This window comes from Rutidosis leptorrhynchoides, chromosome 7, assembly GCF_046630445.1.
Source record: "Rutidosis leptorrhynchoides isolate AG116_Rl617_1_P2 chromosome 7, CSIRO_AGI_Rlap_v1, whole genome shotgun sequence".
Taxonomy (NCBI): Eukaryota; Viridiplantae; Streptophyta; class Magnoliopsida; order Asterales; family Asteraceae; genus Rutidosis; species Rutidosis leptorrhynchoides.
Genome location: NC_092339.1, coordinates 376,210,916 through 376,228,424, shown reverse-complemented (window position 1 = coordinate 376,228,424; position 17,509 = coordinate 376,210,916). Strand labels below are relative to the sequence as shown.

At 36.2% G+C, this 17,509-nt stretch overlaps 2 protein-coding genes, 1 long non-coding RNA gene and 1 other non-coding gene across 5 annotated transcripts; 2 read left to right on the top strand and 2 right to left on the bottom strand.

Moving 5' to 3' along the window:
* Positions 1-351: 351 nt before the first annotated feature.
* LOC139860543 (uncharacterized) lies at positions 352-1,995 on the bottom strand. The gene is made up of 3 exons (XM_071849293.1): positions 1,893-1,995; positions 1,498-1,516; positions 352-1,384 (listed from the first exon to the last, which is right to left on the bottom strand). Exons 1-3 carry the CDS (start codon positions 1,993-1,995, stop codon positions 352-354), a joined length of 1,155 nt encoding a protein of 384 aa, XP_071705394.1.
* Positions 1,996-3,976: 1,981 nt separating this feature from the next.
* On the bottom strand, positions 3,977-4,083 carry LOC139860843 (small nucleolar RNA R71). The gene has a single exon (XR_011763459.1). It is a non-coding gene; the product is annotated as a small nucleolar RNA R71 (small nucleolar RNA).
* On the top strand, positions 3,986-5,725 carry LOC139860542 (uncharacterized). The gene is made up of 2 exons (XM_071849292.1): positions 3,986-4,566; positions 5,173-5,725. The coding sequence occupies exons 1-2, from the start codon at positions 3,986-3,988 to the stop codon at positions 5,723-5,725; spliced, it is 1,134 nt and encodes a 377-aa protein (XP_071705393.1).
* Positions 5,726-6,931: 1,206 nt separating this feature from the next.
* Positions 6,932-8,544, top strand: LOC139858420 (uncharacterized). Of its 2 annotated transcripts, none has more exons than XR_011762942.1 (3): positions 6,932-7,882; positions 8,011-8,080; positions 8,162-8,544. It is a non-coding gene; the product is annotated as an uncharacterized lncRNA (long non-coding RNA). The 2 variants fall into 2 exon arrangements; XR_011762943.1 differs by having other exon boundaries at positions 7,985-8,080.
* Positions 8,545-17,509: the final 8,965 nt, after the last annotated feature.

The window sequence follows — 17,509 nt, the reverse complement described above, 5'->3', positions numbered from 1 at the left end:
TTTATTGAAAAGCATAATTACGGTTACAATAAATGGTGTACAACAAATTACTACTTCATTTCTTAACCAACCCTAGTAGGACACGGATTCCTGTTACAACCTGGTTGTGAAAAAAACCACACCTTGGTGGACCTGTATCTCTGTTGTGACTTTCAGCCATCTCATTGTGGTACCGTCATTGTCGTCTCCTACCCCTATGTGTGATCAATTGTGTTGGATCAGCCTTAATTGTCCTGTTTGCATTGGGCCAGTATGTGAGACATCTCTAAGTAGATGTAAGTGATAACTATATTATTATCTCCACGTGGTAGTAGTGTAGTATTTACTAATCAAGGTCTTTGGATCTTTATTTCATTTGCGACATACTGCAATGCTATGAGAGCAAGGCATCTTTTGATGTTGCCATCTTCCACACATGCACTTTTTGGCCAAATATTGCACAGTGTACTCTGTCTGCCCATCACCGCTTCTTTGATATGTAGATTGGACCTTGTACACACCTGTTGGAAAGTCATAGCATGCTACTGTATAAGTAGAAGCAAGTTTATCATGATCTTGAAATTGTTCCCACATAGTCTTGGATAGTGGTGCTTGCCATTCGTGAGCGGTTGTTTCTTGCGTGTTGAAGTGCTCTCTTGTGTAGTGAAATGTGTAATCAATAGACGCTTTGATTGGCATCATACGGGCATGACGCACAAAATTGTTCAATGTCTCGGCTATGTTTGTGGTTAAGTTACCCCAACGACGATGATCGTTGTCTCTATACAAAGTCCACTTATGAAGATCAGCTTCTTCTAAATAATCCCAAGCTGCCTCATTCAATCTTTTAGCTCTACGCACTGCACCTTTGTTTCTATTACTTTGTATCGTGGAACCGGCCCTCCAACAAAACTTATTCAGCTCAGTGTTTCTGTTATACTTTGTCATCAAGTTACTACGAATGTGGCGCAAGCAATAATGATGATGCCAACCATATTGCTGGCTAGCCATCGCATTAATACCTACATGACGATCATATATGACACACAATTCTCTGTTACTGTGACAATCAACATGTGTTTGGAACTGTTCCAAAAACCAAGCCCAACTTTCGTTCGTCTCACTATGAACTACTGCAAATGCAACAAGCAATATTTCCCCATTAGCAATTTTGGCTACCGCTGTAAGCATCTTGCCAATGTAGTTACCCTTCAAATGAGTCCCATCAATACAAACTATAAGAATACATTGTTGGTACGCCATAATAGTGGGGCCATATGCCAAGAATACATATTTGAATGTGTGAACACCATATTCCAGTTGAGGGCAAAACACCCATCGAACAATTGTATCCGGATTGGTATGAACCAATTCATCGACATATTTGGGCACTTCTTCCAAGTTGCTTTGCCAAGTTCCAAACAAAAGTTCAATTGCAATACGTCTAGAATTTCAAGCCTTTGCGTAAGAGATATCCACTTTCAAAACTTTTTTTACGTGAGCTTGGATGTGTTTAACCTCATAGGCAATATTTTGACTAATAAAAGATATAATGTTAGTAGCAATTATACTGGAGGTTAAGCAACGTGATAATGCTTTAATTATACACGTTTTATCTCGCAATACTTCCCTCATTTCATTCGGTTTTGAGGATCATTGGGGCCGAAAGTTGATTATTTGCGCTAAAGTGTCGGTTCAAGGTTAAAAGCTTGATTTGGTGTAAAATTGACCAAGTCTTGATCAAAAGTGGCAAAGAAAATGGCAAGTGCAGAAATCAGCTCCAAAAGCACCGCACCTAAGATAAGAGCGCCGCAAAGATGACCAAAAGCGCCGCACCTCAAAGAAAAGCAACGTTTTTGTATACGTTTTGGCACCATTTTCCACCAGCGGCCAAAAGCGTCATTCGTCATTGCCATAAGCGTCGTTCCTCAATGCCAAAAGCGCCATTCCTGACACTAAAGCGTCGCTCCTGAAGAAAGCCAAAAGCGAGGCACCTGAGCCAAAAGCAGCGCTCATGTCGCTGTTCAGCCCATAATTTTCTGCACTATTAAAGGAAAGAGATTAGGCTATTTTGAGGAGAGCTGCAATTCCAAGTCCGATTTTTACTTTCAAAACCCTAATTTCATCATCTATTGGAGTTTGAATGTGAATTGAAGGAGGCAAGCTCAAGTTCCATCATAGTTTTAGCTCTAGATTTTCTTCTCTTTGTATTTGGGTTGTAATCTCCACCTTACTTTCTCTAGTTTTGAATTGATTACTTGTAATTACTCAATATGATGTTTATTTGTATTTCAATGCTTGTGATTAGTGTAATCTTAGCCATGATTGGCTAAATTAATTGTGTTTGCTTATCTATGAATCTCTAATGCAAGGATTTGCCCTATAATCAATTAAATGAAGTTGTTTGAATGAAATACATGAACAAGTGTTATTGTGTTAGCTATAGATCCATTGCTATGCATTTGTTTTAGGCTTTACTTTGATTACATAGATTTTGTAGCTCTCTTAGTGATTTGAGAAGTGAATCAATTTGTGCTTCAACACTATTAGAGATCTAGACAACTAGATTAAGGATTTCAAGTGATTGTGTTAATGATCTAAGTTGGTTTTCAATTAGCCTTTAGTCAACATAGTGGTGTTCGGTTATCTTAAATGATTTTGATAGTTGAAGGATTCTAAGTGATTTCAACCCAAGCATAATCTCATTGACCAATCATGCTTAACTTGATCTTAGGATACAATGCTTATGTGAGTTTGCAAAGCATAATTTGATTAAGATTTGGTAGTAATGCTAAACATTTAATAGTTCAACAACTAATGCGATATTAAATTGGGTAAAACAGGGCAAATTCAAGCATAGAGAGGATTAGGTAAGTGAACATTACTTAGTTAAATGAATTATTTCTTAATATTTAGTTACTTGATACTAGTTTTAATTGTTAAGTTTAAGTTTGTTTAATTGTGCACGTCTTAGTTGTTAATTAAAATCACTCAAAACCCCCAATCAAACAAACCCTAGGACAATTAATAGTTACACTTATTCAACTTTCATCGCTTTCTTGGGACGAATTTGAAACGATACTTATATAAAAAAGTGCTATAATAACCGGGTTCTAAGTGCTCGTTAGTTGTGTGTGCTTATTTGTAGTGTTTGATTCTTATATAAATTTTGAGGGTAATTGATGTATTGTTCCGCACGCATCACACTTTCTTGGCGCCGCTGCCGGGGAGCGGTTAGCTAAGTTGGATATTTGTTTTACGCTTTTAATCGTCCGATCCTTTTGTAAGGGTTTACCCTTACAAAAGTTACGTTTCTCGTTTTTATATTTTATTTTGTATTTGGAAAACCGTTCGTGTTTGTGTTTGTGTTGTGATTGAAGGATAGGCACTTTGGTGTATGAAAACAAAATCCCAAAAGGATCAAGCGTTTACACATCCAATTTCTGATCCGAAGAAACACGTGCACGGGGTCTACGAGCGTAGAGTAGCAAGGGTATTAAAAAGAAATTTCGAAGCTTTACCATTTTGTTTAAAGAAGATGGATCCTAAAGGTCAACCAATTCACGATGAAGAGGGTAATCCGATTGGTCATGGTCTACCGGTTAATCAAGAGCAACTAGATGATCCAAATGACACGCCGATGTGGAGTGCTAGGTTGGTTACGCCTACCTTGGTGCCTCCGGCTATTACCAAACCACCAATTGGAGCCGATAATTGGAAGATTAAGGGAAACTTTTTCACAATAATCAAAGATATGCTTTTTCATGGTTTAATAGATGAGAATCCGTTCGAACACATTCAATAATTTAATGACATTTGTGATATCTATAAGAACAAAGATGTGAGCGATGATGCTTTCAAGTTAAGGGCATTCCCCTTTACACTTCAAGGAGAGGCGAAAGTATGGTTAAGGAATGCACCTTCCGATTCGATTAGGAGTTTTCAAGATTTAACCGATGCGTTTCTCAAGCACTTCTTTCCGCCATCAAAGGTGGAATGACTTAGGATGGAAATCAATGAATTCACTCAACGGAGTGATGAGACTTTGTATAATGCATGGGTACGTTTCAAGAAGATGCTACGAGCTTGTCCACCACATGGTTTGACTAAAAAGGAGTACATCAACACGTTCTACCGGGGTACTAATTCTTTGACTAGGCAATATCTTGATTCATCTTCGGGTGAAGTATTTATGTATAAATCGTCAAATGCGGCCAAAACTTTTTTAGAGAACATCTCGATTAATACATACAAATGGACACCTTCACCGCGAGATTTACAAAGGAAAAGTGTATCACAAATAGAGAGTGATAATGGGAAAGTTACACTTGCAAGCTTAAATAATCAATTTCAAATGTATGGGAAAGAGTTGAAAAGGCTACAACAATCGATCGTCGCGATGCAAGTAGGTTGTCAACGGTGCGAGGGGCCACATCTCACCAAGAATTGTCCCCAAATTAGTCAATGCAACCATATTGATCTAGATGACATTCCCATGAATTCGGATGCTCATGTTAACGACGTGAGCAATCAAAACTATCAACGGGGAGGAACATCAAACCAAGGCTACTACAATCCTAACCAAAAGCAAGTCTCGTTCAACAATCAAATCAATACACCGCCTGGATTTACAAACCAAAACCCACACCAAAACCAAAGTTACAACACCAATTATAATCAAAATCGAAACAACAACTTCCAATACCAAAACCAACAACCTTACAACAATCAACCTTATAACAATCAACCTAATCCGAATTATCAAAACAATCAAGGTTATAGTCAACCTCAAAATAACCAAGGTTACAATCAATAACCTCAATAAAACACTCAACAATCCCAACCTTCGAAGAGCCTAGAAGAGATGATGCAAAACTATATCAAGAAGGTGCAATCAACCGAAGCATTTTTTTTAAAGGAGAACGAGTTCTTAAAGCAACAACTGAAGCACCAACAAGCTTCATTTCAAAACCTTGAGAGCACCGTGGGGAGACTTTCCAACCAAGTTGCCGAAAGACCACAAGGAACCTTACCATCCAACACACAAGTCAACCCGAACAACATTTACAACAATAACTGACAACCAAACCAAAACCAACAAAACAACAACACAAGAGTGATTCCTATTGAAAGCACCAACCAAAACCCTAACTACCTAAATCGAAACGAAAATGTCAATGCCATAACCATTAGAAGAGGTCTAACCACTCAAGGGATTGAAGATCCCCATCCACAACCCTTTATCACCCAAGAACCACTACCGAGCTTTGTAGAAGAAGAGATCGGGGTTAGTAAGGAGAAGGGTAAAGAAAAGGTCGAATCAATCAAGGGTATGGATAATGATGAAACGGGTAAGAAACGGGGTGATGAGCCTTTGAAGGCTACAAGACCGGTGCCATATCCAAAAGCTTTAAGGAAGGACAAGTTGGCGGCTCAATACAAAAAGTTTCAAGATATGATGAAAAACGTCTCGGTCAACTTGCCAATCACGGATGTGCTTAAAGGAATGCCAAACTACGGTCGGTTCATCAAGGAGCTAATATCTCAAAGGGGTAAATATCATGACGAAACATCTTTCTTTATTGAAGAGGAATGCAACAAGATTTTTGCATCAAGGCCAAGGATTCCTAAGAAGTTAGGAGATCCGGGAAAATTCATTTTCCCTTGTAAGTTAGGTGACTCGGAAGTCTTCAATGCACTTGCCGATTTGGGTGCAAGCACTAACCTAATGCCCCATTCACTTTAAGAGAGACTCGGCCTTGCACCTCCTAAACCGACCCAGATTAGGATAAGATTGGTTAACCATTCATTTGACACCGCTATTGGTATCGCCGAGGACATCTTGGTTCTCATTGACACCTTGGTGTTCCCGGTTAACTTTGTTATCATGGAGATGAATGAGGATCTTCAAGTCCCCCTCATTTTAGGACGACCATTTCTTGCGACCGTCGACACCATCATCTTGGTACAATGCAATCAACTCAACATTAGAGTTGGTGAAGAGCGTGTTACCATAAACATCCGGGAAACTATGAAGCAACCGAGCAATACCGATGATGATGAGTGTTATGCCCTTGACCACATTGACTTTTTTGTAGATAAAGAGCTTAAAAAGCTATTAGGGGTTGATACCACGGGGTTCTACCAAATTTGTGATAATGACATTGTGGATTTAGAGGCCGACTTTAAGGAATTGATGAACGTTAATGTTGATGAAAGTGAAATTCAATGTGAGACTACTCGGGAAGAACCATTTGAGGCTATTCCCAATGAAGATAGATTTCAGATCAAGTCTTCATGGGAAGAACCACCCATTCTTGAGCTTAAAGAGCTCCCCGAGCATCTTGAATATGCTTATCTTAAGGAAGCAAACCAACTTCCGATAATTATCTCTTCGAGACTCACCCAAGACCAAAAGACACGACTTGTTTCACTTCTTAAGTCCCATCACTCGGCCATAGCATGTGTGACGACCCGAAAATTTCCGACCAAATTTAAACTTAATCTTTATATATTTTGACACGATAAGAAAAGTCTGTATAGTTGAGTCTCAAAAATTTTGAACTGTTTCATATATTCATTCAACTTCGACTATTCCCGACGATTCACGAACCTTTAATTGTAGATAGATATGTGTGTGTATATATATATTTATATATATTAATTTGAAATATTATATATTGTTCTTATTAAATGTAATTATGATACTATGATAATTATTATTTAAAAACATATCTATATATATATAAATAATGTATATCTTCTATCTTACTAAACCGGTAACTTAAATCCACGTGGCGCCTCCTGGTTTCTCCTCAGCAATTCTAATTTTCTCAGAATTTTGATTTAAAAAAATTACTAATTATCTCGTCCTTACACGTGTTCCTTAATACTTACATAAACTTTTAAAAATACATTTTAGGGTTCCTTTTCATTCTCTTTCTCAATTTAATCACCTCCAGTTTTTACATACTTATTTTCTCAATCCTTCTGATTCAAAAATTCTGATCATCATCAATCAAACTTTCGAATTCAGGAAGCGTTTGCGATCGTCAATGAAATAATCTTCTACCCTCCTCGCTCGATTGGTACATGATTTAGCACAACTTCAATCAAGCTATCGATTTATGTAACCCTAATTGATTTAGCATAACCGTTTGAATCAGTTTCTAGGGTTTCACTCATTAACCAATGCTTAACATCTTCAACTCATACAATCTGTTAAACGTAAGTATCATCGTCATCTTCATCATACAAAACACAACCGCCCTCAAATCTCTTGAAATCGCTTCATTAATACACAATTACGGGGTTTCTATACATTGATTTCTTTTTTAAATATGCTTATTTGTAATTGTTTTTTTCTTCATTGTTTTTTTTATTGCTAAGCAAGTTTTTATTATGCTTATAGTTTTTGTTATTAATATGGTTGTATTTTTTTTTGTTTCGTTGTTGTTATGTTCGTAATGTGATATACGGGACTTTCAATAGCAGTTTTTAAATTAGTTGTTGATGTATTTTAGTCGTTTATTGCATAAGTAGATATAGTTTTTTAAGTTAATTTGCTTCATAACTGTTCAATGATTAAAGAAGTTAAAAGGTTACATGGTGTAGTTACAAAGTGTTCATGAGATTCAAGGTTGTTTCTTAATAACAATTTGATTAATGGATATTTGAGGATGGGGTGTTTAATGGATGCAAGAAAGGTGTTTGAGCTGTAAATGTTGGTGCTTCGAGACAAATTGCGATTCGAAATATGTCGAGCTATCGTAGTCGAATCGTGAGTGCGTCTTCTCGTCAGTCGTCTTTCATTATTGGCGATTCTGGAACTTTTGAAAGTGGTTCAGAGGGTGTTGAAATTTCTAATATATCATTACCTCTGATTCTCAAGCTGTTTCAAATGGTTAGTTTCTTTCAATGTAATATTTGTGGCATTTATCAGCTGTTAAGTTTTATGATTGTGTTTTGTACTAAGCTATTTTGATTAAATTTTTTTTAGTTGCAGCAACTAATATTGAATGCCCCTTGTAGTCATCCGTTTATGGCGATCGTATTTATCGATTTCCCGTGGTTAATTTTGTTGGCGTCTTGAATTCTGAAGGTTTCCTACATTTCATACTTTGTTAGTTCATTGTTCTATAGGTTTGATTATATTTCTTAGCCTTCTTTGTTTATTGTTCAGGCGTTTCGTCGTTTCATCAAGATCTAGGTGACTATAGTTATAGTTGCAGCAGTAGTGATAACTTTTGGTTAAAAGAGAGGGTTAAATCGTGTTCTCGGGTGATCAATGATATTGTGACGTAGGTTTTCAAATGAGGATGAAGCATTTCGTTGTTTTTTTTTTAAGGATAAAAAACTCTTTGGCCATGTCAGAGGAGGTAAACTTTCTTTGTAGCTAATGTATGGTGTTCTTACATGAATATTTGCAGCGTCTTATTCCTTATGCTTTTATTGTCATCTAATGTGTTTCTTGATTGATTTTATCATCGTGTGTCTATCGACGTTTTAGAAATTGCCGTTAATAAAATACATTTATATGTTGTGTTCTATCATAAGGTTCTGTTATTAGGTATCTGTACTACTGTGTTTTAGAACCAGTTTCAATTGTAGATAGCTATATGTCTTATGAAAGTAGGTTATACGTGTGACAAATAGTGATGTTTAAGTTAGAGGTTTGTGATTCAATTGTTTTTGTTACTATCAAGTTAAACTTTCACTAAACACATGTTTCATTTTTTTAGCTTTTATAGTCATCATTGGTATTAAATACTAAAATAAAATATACCATTGTTCTGATGATGTCCATAATATTACTCCATTTAATTTCTTAGTTCGACTATTGTGTAGCTATGTTGACAATTTAATAATATAGTAAAAAAGTATTGACTTTTAGTCAAACTGTTATAACCATTTAACTTTGTTTGACAATTGAATCCAGAAAAATGTCAAACAGTTATATGCAATACTTTTTGTCAAATTGTTAAAATTTTGCTATACTATTTAAAGGAAATACTTCGTACTTTTATTAAATGGTTATAGCCATATAACTTGGTTTGACATTTTAGTCAAAGTGTTATATATTGATGTCAAACTGTTATGGCTATATAACTTGCTTTACTGTCAAAGTTTGACTTTTGGTCGAACTATTACTAGCAAAAACCAGCCAAACAAATTCATTGTGAAGAATGTTTTCAGAGCAACACCAGTTGTAGCAAAAGTGAAATGTCCCGTTCTTATTGATTAAAAACGTTCCATATTAATTGATTTCGTTGCGAGGTTTTGACCTCTATATGAGACGTTTTTCAAAGACTGCATTCATTTTAAAACAAACCATAACCTTTATTTCATAAATAAAGGTTTAAAAAACTTTACGTAGATTATCAAATAATGATAATCTAAAATATCCTGTTTACACACGACCATTACATAATGGTTTACAATACAAATATGTTACAACAAAATAAGTTTCTTGAATGCAGTTTTTACACAATATCATACAAGCATGGACTCCAAATCTCGTCCTTATTTAAGTATGCGACAGCGAAAGCTCTTAATAATCACCTGAGAATAAACATGCTTAAAACGTCAACAAAAATGTTGGTGAGTTATAGGTTTAACCTATATATATCAAATCATAATAATAGACCACAAGATTTCATATTTCAATACACATCCCATACATAGAGATAAAAATCATTCATATGGTGAACACCTGGTAACCGACATTAACAAGATGCATATATAAGAATATCTCCATCATTCCGAGACACCCTTCAGATATGATATAAATTTTGAAGTACTAAAGCATCCGGTACTTTGGATGGGGTTTGTTAGGCCCAATAGATCTATCTTTAGGATTCGCGTCAATTAGGGTGTCTGTTCCCTAATTCTTAGATTACCAGACTTAATAAAAAGGGGCATATTCGATTTCGATAATTCAACCATAGAATGTAGTTTCAGGTACTTGTGTCTATTTTGTAAATCATTTATAAAACCTGCATGTATTCTCATCCCAAAAATATTAGATTTTAAAAGTGGGACTATAACTCACTTTCACAGATTTTTACTTCGTCGAGAAGTAAGACTTGGCCACTGGTTGATTCACGAACCTATAACAATATATACATATATATCAAAGTATGTTCAAAATATATTTACAACACTTTTAATATATTTTGATGTTTTAAGTTTATTAAGTCAGCTGTCCTCGTTAGTAACCTACAACTAGTTGTCCACAGTTAGATGTACAGAAATAAATCGATAAATATTATCTTGAATCAATCCACGACCCAGTGTATACGTATCTCAGTATTGATCACAACTCAAACTATATATATTTTGGAATCAACCTCAACCCTGTATAGCTAACTCCAACATTCACATATAGAGTGTCTATGGTTGTTCCGAAATATATATAGATGTGTCGACATGATAGGTCGAAACATTGTATACGTGTCTATGGTATCTCAAGATTACATAATATACAATACAAGTTGATTAAGTTATGGTTGGAATAGATTTGTTACCAATTTTCACGTAGCTAAAATGAGAAAAATTATCCAATCTTGTTTTACCCATAACTTCTTCATTTTAAATCCGTTTTGAGTGAATCAAATTGCTATGGTTTCATATTGAACTCTATTTTATGAATCTAAACAGAAAAAGTATAGGTTTATAGTCGAAAAAATAAGTTACAAGTCGTTTTTGTAAAGGTAGTCATTTCAGTCGAAAGAACGACGTCTAGATGACCATTTTAGAAAACATACTTCCACTTTGAGTTTAACCATAATTTTTGGATATAGTTTCATGTTCATAATAAAAATCATTTTCTCAGAATAACAACTTTTAAATCAAAGTTTATCATAGTTTTTAATTAACTAACCCAAAACAGCCCGCGGTGTTACTACGACGGCGTAAATCCGGTTTTACGGTGTTTTTCGTGTTTCCAGGTTTTAAATCATTAAGTTAGCATATCATATAGATATAGAACATGTGTTTAGTTGATTTTAAAAGTCAAGTTAGAAGGATTAACTTTTGTTTGCGAACAAGTTTAGAATTAACTAAACTATGTTCTAGTGATTACAAGTTTAAACCTTCGAATAAGATAGCTTTATATGTATGAATCGAATGATGTTATGAACATCATTACTACCTTAAGTTCCTTGGATAAACCTACTGGAAAAGAGAAAAATGGATCTAGCTTCAACGGATCCTTGGATGGCTCGAAGTTCTTGAAGCAGAATCATGACACGAAAACAAGTTCAAGTAAGATCATCACTTGAAATAAGATTGTTATAGTTATAGAAATTGAACCAAAGTTTGAATATGATTATTACCTTGTATTAGAATGATAACCTACTATAAGAAAAAAAGATTTCTTGAGGTTGAATGATCACCTTACAAGATTGGAAGTGAGCTAGCAAACTTGAAAGTATTCTTGATTTTATGTAACTAGAACTTGTGGAATTTATGAAGAACACTTAGAACTTGAAGATAGAACTTGAGAGAGATCAATTAGATGAAGAAAATTGAAGAATGAAAGTGTTTGTAGGTGTTTTTGGTCGTTGGTGTATGGATTAGATATAAAGGATATGTAATTTTGTTTTCATGTAAATAAGTCATGAATGATTACTCATATTTTTGTAATTTTATGAGATATTTCATGCTAGTTGCCAAATGATGGTTCCCACATGTGTTAGGTGACTCACATGGGCTGCTAAGAGCTGATCATTGGAGTGTATATACCAATAGTACATACATCTAAAAGCTGTGTATTGTACGAGTACGAATACGGGTGCATACGAGTAGAATTGTTGATGAAACTGAACGAGGATGTAATTGTAAGCATTTTTGTTAAGTAGAAGTATTTTGATAAGTGTATTGAAGTCTTTCAAAAGTGTATAAATACATATTAAAACACTACATGTATATACATTTTAACTGAGTCGTTAAGTCATCGTTAGTCGTTACATGTAAGTGTTGTTTTGAAACCTTTAGGTTAACGATCTTGTTAAATGTTGTTAACCCAATGTTTATAATATCAAATGAGATTTTAAATTATTATATTATCATGATATTATCATGTATGAATATCTCTTAATATGATATATATACATTAAATGTCTTTACAACGATAATCGTTACATATATGTCTCGTTTAAAAATCATTAAGTTAGTAGTCTTGTTTTTACATATGTAGTTCATTGTTAATATACTTAATGATATGTTTACTTATCATAGTATCATGTTAACTATATATATATATCCATATATATGTCATCATATAGTTTTTACAAGTTTTAACGTTCGTGAATCACCGGTCAACTTGGGTGGTCAATTGTCTATATGAAACATATTTTAATTAATCAAGTTTTAACAAGTTTGATTGCTTAACATGTTGGAAACATTTAATCATGTAAATATCAATCTCAATTAATATATATAAACATGGAAAAGTTCGGGTCACTACAGTACCTACCCGTTAAATAAATTTCGTCCCGAAATTTTAAGCTGTTGAAGGTGTTGACGAATCTTCTGGAAATAGATGTGGGTATTTCTTCTTCATCTGATATTCACGCTCCCAGGTGAACTCGGGTCCTCTACGAGCATTCCATCGAACCTTAACAATTGGTATCTTGTTTTGCTTAAGTCTTTTAACCTCACGATCCATTATTTCGACGGGTTCTTCGATGAATTGGAGTTTTTCGTTGATTTGGATTTCATCTAACGGAATAGTGAGATCTTCTTTAGCAAAACATTTCTTCAAATTCGAGACGTAGAAAGTGTTATGTATAGCCGCGAGTTGTTGAGGTAACTCAAGTCGGTAAGCTACTGGTCCGACACGATCAATAATCTTGAATGGTCCAATATACCTTGGATTTAATTTCCCTCGTTTACCAAATCGAACAACGCCTTTCCAAGGTGCAACTTTAAGCATGACCATCTCTCCAATTTCAAATTCTATATCTTTTCTTTTAATGTCAGCGTAGCTCTTTTGTCGACTTTGGGCGGTTTTCAACCGTTGTTGAATTTGGATGATCTTCTCGGTAGTTTCTTGTATAATCTCCGGACCCGTAATCTGTCTATCCCCCACTTCACTCCAACAAATCGGAGACCTGCACTTTCTACCATAAAGTGCTTCAAACGGCGCCATCTCAATGCTTGAATGGTAGCTGTTGTTGTAGGAAAATTCTGCTAACGGTAGATGTCGATCCCAACTGTTTCCGAAATCAATAACACATGCTCGTAGCATGTCTTCAAGCGTTTGTATCGTCCTTTCGCTCTGCCCATCAGTTTGTGGATGATAGGCAGTACTCATGTCTAGACGAGTTCCTAATGCTTGCTGTAATGTCTGCCAGAATCTTGAAATAAATCTGCCATCCCTATCAGAGATAATAGAGATTGGTATTCCATGTCTGGAGACGACTTCCTTCAAATACAGTCATGCTAACTTCTCCATCTTGTCATCTTCTCTTATTGGCAGGAAGTGTGCTGATTTGGTGAGACGATCAACTATTACCCAAATAGTATCAAAACCACTTGCAGTCCTTGGCAATTTAGTGATGAAATCCATGGTAATGTTTTCCCATTTCCATTCCGGGATTTCGGGTTGTTGAAGTAGACCTGATGGTTTCTGATGCTCAGCTTTGACCTTAGAACACGTCAAACATTCTCCTACGTATTTAGCAACATCGGCTTTCATACCCGGCCACCAAAAATGTTTCTTGAGATCCTTGTACATCTTCCCCGTTCCCGGATGTATTGAGTATCTGGTTTTATGAGCTTCTCTAAGTACCATTTCTCTCATATCTCCAAATTTTGGTACCCAAATCCTTTCAGCCCTATACCGGGTTCCGTCTTCTCGAATATTAAGATGATTCTCCGATCCTTTGGGTATTTCATCCTTTAAATTTCCCTCTTTTAAAACTCCTTGTTGCGCCTCCTTTATTTGAGTAGTAAGGTTATTATGAATCATTATATTCATAGATTTTACTCGCATGGGTTCTCTGTCCTTCCTGCTCAAGGCATCGGCTACCACATTTGCCTTCTCCGGGTGGTAACGAATCTCAAAGTCGTAATCATTCAATAATTCAATCCACCTACGCTGCCTCATATTCAGTTGTTTCTGATTAAATATGTGTTGAAGACTTTTGTGGTCGGTATATATAATACTTTTGACCCCATATAAGTAGTGCCTCCAAGTCTTTAATGCAAAAACAACCGCGCCTAGTTCCAAATCATGCGTCGTATAATTTTGTTCGTGAATCTTCAATTGTCTAGACGCATAAGCAATCACCTTCGTTCATTGCATTAATACACAACCGAGACCTTGCTTTGATGCGTCACAATAAATCACAAAATCATCATTCCCTTCAGGCAATGACAATATAGGTTCCGTAGTTAGCTTTTTCTTCAATAACTGAAACGCTTTCTCTTGTTCATCATTCCATTCAAATTTCTTCCCTTTATGCGTTAATGCAGTCAAGGGTTTTGCTATTCTGGAAAAGTCTTGGATGAACCTTCTGTAGTAACCAGCTAGTTCTAAAAACTGGCGTATGTGTTTCGGAGTTTTCGGGGTTTCCCACTTTTCAACAGTTTCAATCTTTGCCGGATCCACCTTAATACCTTCTTTGTTCACTATGTGACCGAGGAATTGAACTTCTTCCAACCAAAATGCACACTTTGAAAACTTAGCGTACAATTCTTCCTTCCTCAATACTTCTAACACCTTTCTCAAATGTTCACCGTGTTCTTGGTCATTCTTTGAGTAAATAAGTATGTCATCAATGAAAACAATGACAAACTTGTCAAGGTATGGTCCACACACTCGGTTCATAAGGTCCATGAACACAGCTGGTGCATTAGTTAAACCAAACGGCATGACATAAACTCGTAATGACCGTAACGTGTCCTGAAAGCAGTCTTTGGAATATCATCTTCTTTCACCCGCATTTGATGATACCCGGAACGTAAGTCAATCTTTGAATAAACAGACGAGCCTTGTAGTTGATCAAATAAGTCGTCGATTCTCGGTAGTGGGTAGCGGTTCTTGATGGTAAGTTTGTTCAACTCTCGGTAGTTGATACACAACCTGAATGTACCATCTTTCTTCTTGAAAAACAAAAACAGGAGCTCCCCACGGTGATGTGCTTGGTCTAATGAAACCACGCTCTAAAAGTTCTTGTAATTGGCTTTGCAGTTCTTTCATCTCGCTGGGTGCGAGTCTGTAAGGAACACGAGCTATTGGTGCAGCTCCTGGTACAAGATCTATTTGAAATTCAACGGATCGATGTGGGGGTAATCCCGGTAATTCTTTCGGAAATACATCGGGAAATTCTTTTGCAATGGGAACATCATTGATGCTCTTTTCTTCAGTTTGTACTTTCTCGACGTGTGCTAGAATAGCATAGCAACCTTTTCTTATTAGTTTTTGTGCCTTCAAATTACTAATAAGATGTAGCTTCGTGTTGCCCTTTTCTCCGTACACCATTAAGGGTTTTCCTTTTTCTCGTATAATGCGAATTGCATTTTTGTAACAAACGATCTCTGCTTTCACTTCTTTCAACCAGTCTATACCGATTATCACATCAAAACTCCCTAACTCTACTGGTATCAAATCAATCTTAAATGTTTCGCTAACCAGTTTAATTTCTCGATTCCGACATATATTATCTGTTGAAATTTATTTACCATTTGCTAATTCGAGTAAAAATTTACTATCCAAAGGCGTCAATGGACAACTTAATTTAGCACAAAAAATCTCTACTCATATAGCTTCTATCCGCACCCGAATCAAATAAAACGTAAGCAGATTTATTGTCAATAAGAAACGTACCCGTAACAAGCTCCGGGTCTTCCTGTGCCTCTGCCGCATTAATATTGAAAACTCTTCCGCGGCCTTGTCCATTCATGTTCTCCTGGTTCGGGCAATTTCTAATAATGTGGCCCGATTTTCCACATTTATAATAAACTACATTGGCATAACTTGCTCTGACACTACTTGCTCCGCCATTACTCGTTCCGACACCATTTGTTCCTTTCGTTCTATTAACCCCTGGTCCGTAGACCTCACACTTCGCCGCGCTATGACCATTTCTTTTACACTTGTTGCAAAATTTGGTGCAGAACCCCGAGTGATACTTTTCACACCTTTGGCATAGCTGCTTCTGATTGTTGTTGTTGTTGCGGTTATTATTGTTGTTGGTATGATTGTTGTAGTTGCTGTTGTTGTTGTTGTTGTTGTTGTTGTTGTTGGGCCGTTTGTTGTAGTTGCGATTGATGTTGCGATTGTTGGGATAATTGTTGCGATTATTGTTGTAATTGCTGTTGTTGTTGTATTGGTGATTCTTATCACCGTTTTCCTCCCACTTTCTTTTGACTTGCTTCACATTGGCCTCTTCAGCAGTCTGTTCTTTAATTCTTTCTTCAATCTGGTTCACTAGTTTGTGAGCCATTCTACATGCCTGTTGTATGGAGGCGGGCTCGTGTGAACTTATATCTTCTTGGATTCTTTCCGGTAATCCTTTCACAAACGCGTCGATCTTCTCTTCCTCATCTTCGAACGCTCCCGGACACAATAGGCATAATTCTGTGAATTGTCTTTCGTACGTGGTAATATCAAATCCTTGGGTTCGTAACCCTCTAAGTTCTATCTTGAGCTTATTGACCTCGGTTCTGGGACGGTACTTCTCGTTCATCAAGTGCTTGAATGCTGACCACGGTAGTGCGTAAGCATCATCTTGTCCCACTTGCTCTAGATAGGTATTCCACCATGTTAACGCAAAACCTGTGAAGGTATGCGTAGCGTACTTCACTTTGTCCTCTTCAGTACACTTACTTATGGCAAACACCGATTCGACCTTCTCGGTCCACCGTTTCAATCCGATCGGTCCTTCGGTTCCATCAAATTCCAAAGGTTTGCAGGCAGTGAATTCTTTGTAGGTGCATCCTACACGATTTCCTGTACTGCTAGATCCAAGGTTATTGTTGGTATGTAGCGCAGCCTGTACTGCGGCTATGTTTGAAGCTAGAAAAGTACGGAATTCCTCTTCATTCATATTCACGGTGTGTCGAGTAGTCGGTGCCATTTCCTTCAAAATAGTCAAATGGAACAAGTTAATCATACAGAATATTAAGAGTAGTTAATAGTATTTCGTAGCATAATATGAACTCATTTATAAAAGCTTTTTCTTCATATTAGCGTTTTATAAGTTTAAATTCGGGTAGTACCTACCCGTTAAGTTCATACTTAGTAGCTAATATACAATTCAACTACTACAATTCTACATGAAAAACTGATTATAATAATATATCGCGTTCAAACTTTTACACAATATTTTACAAACTTACAATACCGCTTATTTTACATATAGCATGAAATATAGCACACAATAAATTTGATACAAGATGGTTGTGAAGATAATTCTAGCTAGTACACAAGTCGTTCAGCAAAGGCAATAAAGACACGTAATTCATACGTCCAGAAACAAGTCATGCATTCTGGTTTTACTAGGATTACTTCCCATCCTTG